The 13,053-nt window shown below is 39.4% G+C and overlaps 1 protein-coding gene across 2 annotated transcripts in view; it reads left to right on the top strand.

Moving 5' to 3' along the window:
* Positions 1-11,735, top strand: part of ANKRD28 (ankyrin repeat domain 28) — a 208,905-nt gene extending 197,170 nt beyond the window's left edge. The window contains exons 26-28 of one of the 2 annotated variants that reach the window (XM_069729947.1): positions 2,057-2,139; positions 2,325-2,416; positions 7,212-11,735. In XM_069729947.1, the coding sequence (XP_069586048.1) occupies positions 2,057-2,139; positions 2,325-2,416; positions 7,212-7,489 (453 nt within the window). In that variant the 3' untranslated portion in view covers positions 7,490-11,735. The remainder of the gene's footprint in view (positions 1-2,056; positions 2,140-2,324; positions 2,417-7,211) is intronic. The other variant, XM_069729946.1, reaches the window with a different exon arrangement.
* The last annotated feature ends 1,318 nt before the right edge of the window (positions 11,736-13,053 follow it).

Here is a 13,053-nt window from a genome sequence, read left to right as displayed (position 1 = left end):
ATATTGTGGGGGCATTTTGCTTCCCATGGCGCTGCCCATACACTGTTTGTATAAATTGTTCCCAAAAGAAAAATAGTTGTGATGGAGCACAAACCTGATAAATTGCAGTGTTGGTTCTGTGGCTAGATTGTTCTTTTGAAGGAAATATTTGCATGCTGCACTTCCATCCTCATGAGGAATGTTGGAATAGAGAGACTCTACATCCATGGTGGCTAGTATCGTGTCATCTGGAAGTGGGCCCAGCGCTGACAATTTGCAAAGAATATCCGTGGTGTCCTTGATATATCTGGGTGTGCGCATCACCAAGGGTTTCAGAATGTTCTCCACCCAGCCTGAGATATTCTCAGTTAAAGTCCCAATACCAGAGATGATAGGCCTCCCAGGATTACCTTCTTGATGTATTTTAGGCAACATGTGGAAGGTACCTGTTTGGGGATTGTCTGGTATTCGTTCCAGCAGTGAGGATGAAGTGGAATAAAATCCATTGACGATATGTGTTAGTTCCTCTGTGTATTTTTTGGTCGGATCTCCCTGACGTGGAGTGTAGTATTTTATATCCAAGAGTTGTCTGTTTGCTTCCTGGATGTAATCTGTCGTGTTCATTATGACTACAACGACAGCTACATCTAGCGCTTTCAAAGACAAGTCCAGCAATACCTTTACATGGCCAATCCGTTCCTCCATTACTGAGAAATCAGCATATGAATTTATATGCAAAGGAATCTGAAGAGCTATGGTCGATCTGAAGCTCTATTCCTTGTCCGTCACTACCTCCTGCTTGATTTTACTTCTTCTATGCTGTGTGATTTCAAGCAAATTAGCCATCAGTCAAGCAGAAGACGACAGACAATACAGGGCTGGGAATAGAGCTGGAATGACAGAAGTTTCAGATCTACCATAGTCTTTCAGCCTCTTCTTCATATCAATTCAAACGCTGATTTCTCAGTAATGGAGGAACGGGACTGGTGATGAAATGGTATTGCTGGACTTGTCTTTGTAAGGGCTATATGCCCATATAAATTATTTTGCAATGTGAAATCCTGCTAGCAGATGACTCCCTTTAACCACATATCCAAGCCCTTTCCACTTCCTGCCGCTTTCAACTCAAAAATATTTCACGAATCCGTTCATTCCTCAACTATGAATCTGCAAAAACCCTAGTCCATGCCCTCATCATCTCTCGCCTTGACTACTGCAACCTCCTGCTCTGTGGCCTCCCCTCTAACACTCTCGCTCCCCTTCAATCTATTCTAAACTCTGCTGCCCGACTAATCCACCTGTCCCCCCGCTATTCCCTGGCCTCTCCCCTCTGTCAATCCCTTCACTGGCTCCCCATTGCCCAGAGACTCCACTACAAAACCCTTACCATGACGTACAAACCCATCCACAACCTGTGTCCTCCATACATCTGTGACCTCGTCTCCCGGTACTTACCTACCCGCAACCTCCGATCCTCACAAGATCTCCTTCTCTACTCCCCTCTTATCTCCTCTTCTCACAATCGTATACAAGATTTCTCTCGCGTACCACCCCTACTCTGGAACCCTCTACCACAACACATCAGACTCTTGCCTACCATCGAAACCTTCAAAAAGAACCTGAAGACCCACCTCTTTAGACAAGCCTACAACCTGCAGTAACCACCGATCGACCAAACCGCTGCATGACCAGCTCTATCCTCGCCTACTGTATTCTCACCCATCCCTTGTAGATTGTGAGCCTTCGCGGGCAGGGTCCTCTCTCCTCCTGTACCAGTTATGACTTGTATTGTTTAAGATTATTGTACTTGTTTTTATTATGTATACCCCTCCTCACATGTAAAGCGCCATGGAATAAATGGCGCTATAACAATAAATAATAATAATAGGCTATACCGAAAAATAATTGTAACTTGTGCTCTGATTGCATGAAATGTATGTTTAATCATTTGAAATTGGTAATACTAATAAACTGCAGTAATGAAATGCATTCACAGACCTTCTTGCTTCAAGAACTTTGCAATTTTCTTTTGTTTGATGGTATATTACAGAGCTTTTTATTTTGTCTCCGCTTGTAGGGTCATGAAACTAGTGCCTTGTTAATATTAGAGCAAATTACTGACCGAAACCTCATCAATGCAACAAATGCAGCTTTGCAAACGTGAGTAACTTTTGATACTACATAAGAATATATTATTAGTGTGTGGGGGGGAAAAAGAGATTCTATTAAATTCAAACCTAACTAAACAATCCTTGATTTTTATATATCTAAATCTTAATGTTTTTTTGGTTACAATGGAGTCTGGAGATGGAAATCTATATTTTATTGTGTATTCTGTTTTGCAGACCTCTGCATGTAGCTGCCCGGAATGGTCTAACAGTTGTTGTCCAGGAGCTTCTGGGGAAAGGAGCAAGCGTTTTGGCAGTCGATGAAAATGGTACATGATGAAATGCGCAAAAATCACATTAGGGGACACTTAATAAATTAAAGATTAATTTTTGGAATAAGAAAAAAAATCTAATGTACAGGTCTTGTGCCTCACTCAACATGTAGGCATGGCTTAGTTTGATAAGACCATCTATTCTAAGTTATATTGTCAAAATATCAGAATTTGTAAATTCGCCCCCTGTATTTTGGGTTGCCTTGCTCTCACACGCAATCTATCTTGAGCATTGCCATGATCTCTCGTGCCTTTCTTCACTTATGTGTGTGCGTATCTGTATTATACAGTCTGTGTATGTATGTGTGTACATACTGTGCTAAATTTTGGCCAGGTTTGGAGGGAAAAATTGTGCTGCCAAGTAAAAATTGCTCGAGAAGTCTAAATCAAATCAATATTTGATGTGACCACCTATTTTCTAAATTACACCAATTCTTCTAGGTACACTTGCACAAAGCTGGGGATTTTGTAGCAGTATAGCTAGGTGTACTATACTGAAAAGGTGATAATGGTCATTTTCATATGTAGGTTGAAACAGTCATTATAACTGAAACAAACTGCTGTATAAGAGGCTTAAGAATGGGTGAGGAACAGCCAAACTCTGCTACACAATTGAGGTTGTAGAAGACTTTGTTCCATTGCATAGGTCAGACACCACTGCAAAACTGAGAAAATTACATGAAGCTAGATCCACAGAATATCTGTGGTTAGTTCTACAAGATGTTTGGTCGCAACCTCCCTGTTGAGTTAATTCAAAAGTTGTGTGCAGGTGTACCTAGAAGAAGTGATGCTGTTCTAAAGGCAAAGGGTTGTCACCAGGGATGAATCAGACCCCAGTACCCAACACCTAGTGTCCAGTACCAAGTTCCGAACACAGATTTTTTTACCGGAAGTCTGTTTTACTGTTTGGCTGTGCTGCAGCATTTCAACAAACTTTATTTGGCACCCAACCCAATCAACAAGCTTTTAGGCTGTGGGCATTTCCCGGGCCATCGCAGCCATGTCAAATATTGGCATGGCTGTGATTGGCCAGCATGACACATGACCCGGCCTGTATAAATGCAGGATCACGGGTAGCACCGCCATTGTGCTCTGATTAGCGTAGGGACAGTGTAAAATTTTAAAAAATAAAAATCTATGTGGGGTCCCCCTTATATTTAATAACTAGCCAAGGGAAAGCTGGTCTTGTTATGCTGGAAAAGGGCCAATAACCATGGAGCTTCCCAGCCTATTAAGAACAGCCCCTAGCTTTCTGCTTTGCCTTTGCTGGTTATTAAAAATGGGAGGACACAAAAAACAAGACATGGAGTCTCCCCTATTTTTAATAACCATCTAAGGCAAGGCAGACAGCTGGGGGCTAATATTAATAGGCTGGAAAGGTCCATACATATTTCCCCCTTCCCAGCCCAATAAGATCAGCCCTCTGAAATGTCGCATCCATTAGATGCACCAATTCTGTCACTTATGCACCAATTCGGGTCTTCCCGATTGCCCTGGTGCGGTATCAATAGGGGTAATGGTTTTGGAGTTGATATCAGCTGTGTAATGTCAGCTGGCATCAAGCCCAGGGGTTTAGTAATGGCGAGGCTTCTATCATACACTCCCATTACTAACCACATATTTAAAAAGGCACACACTGAAAAAAGTGGTTGCTTTTTTAATAAATACTCCACACATTCCCTGGTTTACCTGTTTATTAAAAAAAAACTATCATAACTGCTCCAGTGTAATCCATTGTAGTTTCCATGACGTCGAGCGATTCTCTTCTGCAACTTATGGAGCATCGTTCTGAGAACAAATCTTCATAGGTTATTTATGGTTATGTCTCACAGGTGATGACATCAGTAACATAATCGCCCATGAGACATGACCGTGAGTGGCCTATGCAGCCTCTTTCTCTCAATTACTAACCCCTGGGATTGATGCCAGCTGACATTACACATCTGATATAAACCCCCAAAACTATTACCCTGATTGCCACCACACCAGGGCAACCGGTAAGAGCCGAGGCTAAGCGACAAAAGGCAGCTCTGTAGCCCTTACTACAACCATTTTACAGCACCAAAGTTCTGGTCCCTGTTGACTTATGTGGGATTTAGGTTCGGGGTCAAGTTCTGCTGCCTGAACCAAACTTTAGACTAAAGTTCAGCCGAACCCGAACTTCCATGGGGTCCACTCATCCCTAGTTGTCACACAAAATAGTGATGTGATTTAGATTTCTCTTTTGGTCATTCACTTTGCATTTTGTTAAGTTTATTTTTTATCAGTGAATACTGCTATTTCCAAAAGAGTTCTCATATTTCAGCATTTTTGTTTTCCACACTTGCCTAAAATCTTTGCACTATACCGCATACTAATATATACATATATTAGACACACACGGGTGAAATAAGTATGCAACGTGTCACCAGTTTTCTAAGGAAAGATATATCTAAAGGTGCTGTTGGTATGAAATTCTCACCAGATGTCAATAACACATCCAATCCACAGAGGCAAATAAATCAAACCATAGATGTATTAAATACATGAAAAAAGAGAGGTGCAAGAAGCCATGGAACATAGTGGCACCAGCTGAAATCTATCAGTAATTAGAAAGAAATCTTGCCACATAGTGAAAAATATTATCTGGTTCAACTGATGGCCTATAAAAAGGTGTCTCATTACCAATGTGCCACACAAGAAACATCTTGTGATGGGTAAAACCAGTGAGCTAGCTCAAGACCTTTGCCACCTTATTGTTGCAAAACATACCAATGGCGTTCGTTACAGCAGAATTTCTAAACCACTGAAGGGTCCAGCGAGCACTGTTGGGGCCATATTCTGAAATTGGACAGCTGCTAGAATGGCCCAGCCAATAACCTGACCGGCATCCAATAGAAAATTTATGAAAGGAACTGAAGCTCAGAGTTCATAGGAGTCCACGGGAACATTGCACCTGAGCAATGCATGTGACTAGTTTCTCCATACAGGAGGCATGTTACAACTGTTATTACCAACAAAGGCTTGTGTGTACAAAGTATTCATTAACTTTCAGTAAGCATGTTCAATACGTTTTCTCTGTGTCATTTCTCGCTATTACACCTAATTTAATTTGTGGACTGGCTGTCCACAAATCAAATTAAGTGTAATGAAGAGAAATGACACAGAGAAAAAGTTTGGTTTGATTTCTTTCCCTCTGTGGATTGGATGGGTTGTTACCGACATCTGGTTAGAATTTTATGTCAGTAGCACCTTTAGAAATATATTTACTTAGAAAATTAGTAACATGGTCAACACTTATTTCACTTGCTGTATGTGTGTGTGTGTGTGTGTGTGTGTGTGTGTGTGTGTATACATATAATTATGCCTGGTTACATAATATATTCACACATATTTGTATATACAGTGGCATGTAAAAGTCTCGGCACCCCTGGTCAAAATTACTGTTGTGAACAGTTGAGAAAGTTAAAGATAAAATGGTCTTTAAAAGGCTTATAGTTAAAGATTACATATTTCCTTTGTATTTTAGGCAAAAAATATATTTTTTTTTAATCTTTTACATTTTAAAGATTACAAAAAGGAAAAAAAAAGCCAATGCAAAAGTTTGGCCACCCTGCATGGTTAGTACCTAGTAGCTCCCCCTTTTGAAAGTATCACAGCTTGTAAATGCTTTTTCTAGCCAGTCAAGAATCTTTCAATACTTGATTGAGGAATTTTCATTCATTCTGCCTTGGGAAATTTTTCCAGTTCGGTGAGATTCCTGGGTCGTCTTGCATGCACTGCTATTTTGAAGTCTAGCCACAGATTTTCAATGATACTCAAATCGGGACTGTGAGGGCCATTGTAAAACCTTTTGAGGTAGTCTATTGTGGATTTCGACGTGTGTTTGGGATCATTATCCATTTGTAGAAGCCATCCTCTTTTCAACTTCAGCTTTTTTACAGATGGTGTTATGTTTCTATAAAGAATTTGTTGAAATTTGATTCAATCGTTCTTCCCTGTGCCATTGGCTGCAACACAGCCCAAAGCATGGTTGATTTACCCCCATGCTTAATGGTTGGCAAGATTTTCTTTTCCTGAAATTCTGTGCCTTTTTTTCTCACATATCTTTGATCATCAGTCCACTGGACTTGTTTCTAGAATGCGTCAGGCTTATTTGGATATTCTTTTGCATACTTCTGCTGCTGAATTTTATGGTGAGGACGCCGAAGAAGTTTTCTTGTGATGACTCTTCCATGAAGTTCATTTTCGTGCAGGTGTCTTTAAAGACTACAACAATGTACCACAACTCCAGAAGTCTGTTAAATCTTTCTGGAGTCAAGCGGGGGTTCTGAGTTGCCTCTCTAGCAATCCTACGAGCAGCTCACTGAAATTTTGCTTGGTCTTTGAGACCTTATCTTGACCTCCACTGTTCCTGTTAACTACCATTTCTTAATTACATTTCGAACTGTAGAAAGGGCAACTTAAAAAAAACCTTTCTATCTTCTTATAGCCTTCTCCTGCTTTGGAGGCCTCCACCATTTTCAGAGTGCTAGTCAGCTTCTTAGAAGAACCCATGGCTGATGTTTTTGGCAGAAAGAAGAGCCTGGTTTTTATAAATCTGGGAAATTTGCATCACTTGGCCTTTCCTAATCGTGAACAAGCCATAACCCTAACAGGCTAATTAAGGTTTGAAACCTTGGTCAAAGTTATCTGAGCACAGAAATCTCCAAGGGTGCCCATAATTTTGACCAGGGGATGCCCAAACATTTACATGCCACTGTATGTATCTTTGTTTTATGCCTCATTAATTTCTATGTCTCTGATAATACAGGCTACACACCAGCATTGGCTTGTGCTCCAAATAAGGATGTTGCTGACTGTCTGGCTCTCATCTTGGCCACCATGATGCCGGTCTCATCATGCAGCACAATGCCATCTCTAACTTTAAACCACTATACCAATCCCTCAAAGACTGTCACATTTGACTCTTTGCCTATCGTGAGAAGCGAGCACAGCTCTTACTGCAGTTTCAACAATATCGGCAGGGAGGATGGATATCCATACACAGAAGAAGACGAGCTCAATGACTCTGACTCTGAGACCTACTGAGGTGCTACAGGAGCCCATATTTTTTTTTTTTTTAAGTTCTTTCATTTGTGCAACCTGAAAGAGTTTTCTTCCTTGTTCTGCCACAATGGCCAGAAATTTAGGGGTTAAATTATCTCCTTTTTTTAAAAAAAAATACACTGATTTGATGAATAACTTTGGATATGTTTTAATCTGACCCATTTTGTTGGTTAAGAATCCTTTCTACATCTGAATAAATAACAAAGTTTGGAACTGGTCATTAGAAGCGAGGGAAAGTGGGAACAGAGGATTTGAGGACTTTCAAGCAGTTGTTACTGTTTTATTTAAACTTTTATTGTCTGTGTCGAGAGAATCTTTTATAATGCGGGGCATAGCAGTCCAGTCAGCAGACTCCTATAATTATTATTATTATTATTATTATTGTACAGGAAACATTATAATAAACAATGTATAAATAAAATTAAACAATTTTGATGGCAATAAATGAATTTGGTACATCTGGCATTGTGTGTACATCAGTTTGCCAAAGGACCAAATAACTTTTTTTTTTTTCTTTCTACAAATGGTTTTTGGATGTGTAATGACTGGAATCCGTTAATCAAAAACTGTACATCTAATCTTTACTTCTAGGTCATGTTTGTTTTTGTCCATGCCGAGAAAATGTCCAGAAATGGGCTGATTTTCTTTTATTATTTTTTTTTTTGTAGCATACAGGATGATTTGTTAGCTCTTGGCTTTTGTTCACTTTTCTGGCAATGGGCAATGTTGTATGGGGAATCAATAGTTGTCATGTTTTTCTGTTATTGCTTTTAAGTGGCACTAGTAGTATGTACCCATAAATGAACATATGTGGCAGGATTCCTCATGTTCATTTGGTCTTAAGTTAAAATAAAATCTAAAAAATAAATGATGACTTGGCTATATAAAATAGATATGTTATTGCTCAGATAACCGGGCTTTGATTTACTTGCAATGTGAAATTATTTTTGATGGTTCGTAACCACTGCAAACCAGCACAATGCCATGTGCATTGGATAGCTCACTTGGTCTAGATTACATTTTCAGACAATATTAAATATTTTTGTTTTCTTTTATTACTTTTTAGAAATGGTTTAGGTTTTTATGATTTTCTAATACTCTCAACTTTGTTACTATATTCTAATCTCCCCTGCCACACGATCCAATTTCGGTTTAGGCCTTGCAGATGCACTAGCGGTAATAAAATGTGACCCTCTATAGCTGTGATAAACCATTTCACACAACAGTATTTTGGTCGTTATTTTGCATCAATATTTGCCAGACTAAACCCAGAGAGGAACCAAAGTATAATGGAAAGATTTGCACATCTTACACGTTTTGGATCCATTCTTTCCTGGTTTTGGCTTACAATTACGGATACAAAATACTGAAAAAATGACTGGCTTGTGAAAGTGACCTTAAATTGAAGGTATCCTGGTAGACTTTGTATACCTCCAGGCATAGTACATTCTTAGACATGTTTTTTCTTTTCAGTAGAACTATTAATACTAAACAATAGGTCAAAACTGCACTTAACATTTTCAGGGACTTTAAGAAATATATATATATTTTGAGGCCTCGTTGCTTTTCATCAGGGTTATGTGACGTATGACTTGCAAACCTCTTCTGTACCACCTGGAATACTGTCTGAGTCAGGGTGGGGTCCATCTATGAGATATGTTCATACATCGCACGTTTGTTGCAGACATTTGTGACCGTCTTCTACACTTCAAATTGTCTACAACATATCTGTCATGTTCTGTTTAGTGAGCACCATTTCAGGAATTAGTATTTATTTCAGCTTTAAAGAGGTGTCATGAAAGCTAGCCTGTCCAGACTATTGGTGTATAGTATTCCAGACCATGACAGTCACAAATTGGTGTTTAAAGGGAAGCTGTCACTAGGTTTTCTTGCTGTATGATCTGAAATCTGCATAATGAATAAGGAATACCGAGGGAGTTTTCAAAAATGATCTAAGAATCAAGATATGAGGATCAAGTAGTTTGTCAACACGTTTCAAAGTCAATCTGACATCTTCCTTGGGACAACCACGTGTTCCAGCAATTTTTTACTCACTGTTCTGCTTGCTGCAGTTTTGATCCAATCACCATTTTCTCTGCAGCAGATCTAGCAGTTCTCTGAATGCTGAGCTGTGTATAACCCCGCCCACATCACTGATTGGCAGCTTTCTACACTGTACACAGAAAGCTGCCAATCGGGTGGGGGCGGGGTTACACGGAGCTGGAGACTACATGGTAAGAGACAGCGAGTCCTCTAGTGATAATCTGCTGATAAAACAGTGATTTTTTTTTTTATTATTGAAAATACAAAAAGCAGCCAAGCAATCGCACATAGCTAGACTCTGAGGCTCTGCCCCTACAATATGCTGCTGTCAGATTCCATGGCAGAAACCTGCTGAGATATTCCCTTTAATGATATCCAGCCATCTTTCCTTCACACCAAGATATCTGAGAGCAGCTACTATGACAAAGTGGAGGAAATGTATAGATTTAGCTAAAGTGGGATGAAATGAATAATATACTCAGACTATTGATGGTGAATAATTGTTATATGTGGAAGAAAATGTGTGGACTGATTTAAGACACAAGCAGAAATTGAGTATCTTGTAGGCCAGTAACCGTTACCAATAGCTGCTAATTTCTGGACAACTCTTTGGGTGACCTAATGCCCCATAAATCTAGATTGTGTACAAGACGAGCACAAGGGTGGTACAGAAAAAATTGAGATGAAACGGACTGCTGTCCAAGAATTGTTAAATAGTTAAACTTTGTTCTTGATTTTTTTTTTTTATCAGGAACTTGAAGTACCTTCAGACTGGTGGGGATCTGAGTCCTGGAGGCCCGGGGAAGCGAACAGCTCCTGTCTCAGCGTGTCCACAGCCTGGAGTATGGAATCGGCAGATGGCGTAGGCTACGAAGCCAATACTTTCTTTTGAATCCATACTCCCGGCAATGTGCGGGCTCAGAGAGGAGCTGTTAGCCCCGGAGATGAGCAATCGGGACCTCCTATGCAAGTCATGAGCCTGCTAGCCATGAAACTATCAAGAACACAGTTTAACTACTCTTCAGGCGTCTCGGTGACCACCACATACACCCACACCAACCAGACTTCTATGGCATCTCTGTACTCTTTGTTATAAAATACTGTTTTGGGTAACCACTTATTTCCCCATGTCACACTTACATAAAAGTAGGAAGCTGAGATTTGCAAAGGAACGATTTCTCAGGGTCATTTTCTTTGTGACTAGCAAAATTGACCAACTGCAGGGTCAACAGTAAAGTGTGTGTAGGCCAGCAGCTCAAGGTTTTTTTTTTTTGGTTTTTTTTTTATAGAGATGAGGGATCATTGGTAATTGGCAACTCACCAACAGAACCTTTTTATCCATATATCTTGGCATCCTTGACCCTGTGTGATGCTGTTTTGCCTGTTCTGTGGTGAGATCCTCTTTGGTGTTATAGGCGTATCTGCCAAATCAAATCTAACTAACAAATTTAGACCTCATATTTAAGCCAGCATTAATCTGTTGCTTAGGAATACATTTCTAAGATCAATAATTGGAACTTTATTTGCTGAGTTTTTTTTGTTTTGTTTTTAAATATCCAGCATTATATAGTGAAATTCTGCAGGACATGTGGAACTCGATACAAAGGTGTGCGGGGTAAAGGCAACAAAAGTAGTTCACTTCATCACAATCATTATTACCTTATTTATTGTGTATTTATTTGTATTTCTAATCTAAACAAAAAAATGAATTTAAATAAAAACTGTAAATATGCAAAGCATTTGATTTTGCCATTTATTGCAAAATTTTAACACAGAATTTATTACCTACAAATTGAAATCACGTTACAGAAAGTAGATTTAATGCCTTTGTGAACTAAATGCATTTTAGTTTTTGAATTTCTTGTAAAGTTTTTTCCAGTCCATCTATAAGCAAAAAAAATCTTTTTTCTTTTTCTGTGATATTAAACTGGAACACTTTTACATTGTACATTATCTGCTGGTTTTATGAACAGAATGTGACAGTATTTTGACCTTTTGAAAATTTAGTGAAGGTTTTTTTTTTCTTTTCCCCTCTGTCCCCAAACTCCCCCACTTGAAGACCACATCGGCATGTACATAGAAATAGTGACTGCTTGGATACTGTATTTACCTGCACTCTTTCAGTACATTGAAATTCCTGTATATTTTATGGAGTATAATAAAATGTGAGTTATGTTTAATTAAAGTTTGATTCCATGGTGATCTCTTTTCAATTTTTATGGATTTTAATTTTATTTGAAAGTGTTTTTAAACCCAGAGAATGGGAAATATTCAGAGTAAATATTTATGGTGCAACAGTAAAGTGGTTACGCCAAATAAGTGGTATGAAACAACTTTGGTGTTTTTCATGTCTGTTTTTGGGCTATCAAAATGGGTGGCGCTGAGGAGGGGGTGGAGTAAGATTTCTAACAACCACACACCAATGATGAAATGCACCGAAATCATTAAGTGGTGTGCACCTCTGGAAGAATTTGGCACTTCTTATTCTTGCACACCCATCATTAACTGTAGCGAAAGCGAGACTTAATGAATCTGGCCTTAGTGTTTTTGCTTTGTTTTGTGTGATGGTCTACTGTCTTTGATAACCTAAAGTTTTAGAAAAAAACTACCAGAGAAGACTTGGCCATAGTATCAGCCATTACTCCACTATTGTAAAACTTGTTGCTTTTATGCATGTTTCTGATAATTGTGGGTTACCTAACTTCCTCCTATAGATGTGCTTCTATGGGTCAAAGTCGATCTGTGGCCACTCCCAAGCTTTCCACCTGAGTATAGAAGATATCTTCTCCATCTAGGCTGTCAAGTTTTAGCTCCTAATTAGTGGTGAAGTGGTGGCTGAGAAGACAGTTATTCCAGAAGAATATCATTCTTCGGATGAGGTGGATTCAGGCAAACTTGTCTAAGGAAAAAGACTGCCCTCCAGCCTGAGGGTCTTGAGAACAATGAGTTTGACCCTACGTGAACTCTAGTGTGAAACTACAGTTAGATTAATTTATCTCTCTACTCTGCCAGAACTAGTTATGAAATGGGCCATGAAGAATTTTGTGGATAGTTCTACCGTCTACATCAGTGTTCCCAACTCCGGTCCTCAAGAGCCACCAACAGGTCATGTTTTCAGGATTTCCTTAGTATTGCAAAGGTGATAATTGCATCACCTGGACAGGCAAGCATTCAATCACCTGTGCAATGCTAAGGAAGTCCTGAAAACATGACCTGTTGGTGGCTCTTGAGGACCGGAGTTGGGGAACACTGGTCTACATAATGGCTGTAAGTAACCTGTCCGGAGACCTATTCAGGAGACAGTCTTTGGAGGCAAGCTTCCATTCACCTGGCAACAAAGTCTTCCTTGTTATTTCAAAAAGGTGGTGTCTTCTAACAATAGATCTCATGGCTACCAGTAATAATGACAAGCTCAAAAAGTTCTCTACATGGCAGGTGCCCTATATGCTTTAAATTCTTGCCGTCCTGGAAAAGAGAGCCTAATGTAGACATTCCTTCCTCCT

Source organism: Ranitomeya imitator, chromosome 6 (assembly GCF_032444005.1).
Source record: "Ranitomeya imitator isolate aRanImi1 chromosome 6, aRanImi1.pri, whole genome shotgun sequence".
NCBI lineage: Eukaryota > Metazoa > Chordata > Amphibia > Anura > Dendrobatidae > Ranitomeya > Ranitomeya imitator.
This window is presented reverse-complemented; position numbering and strand designations above follow the sequence as displayed.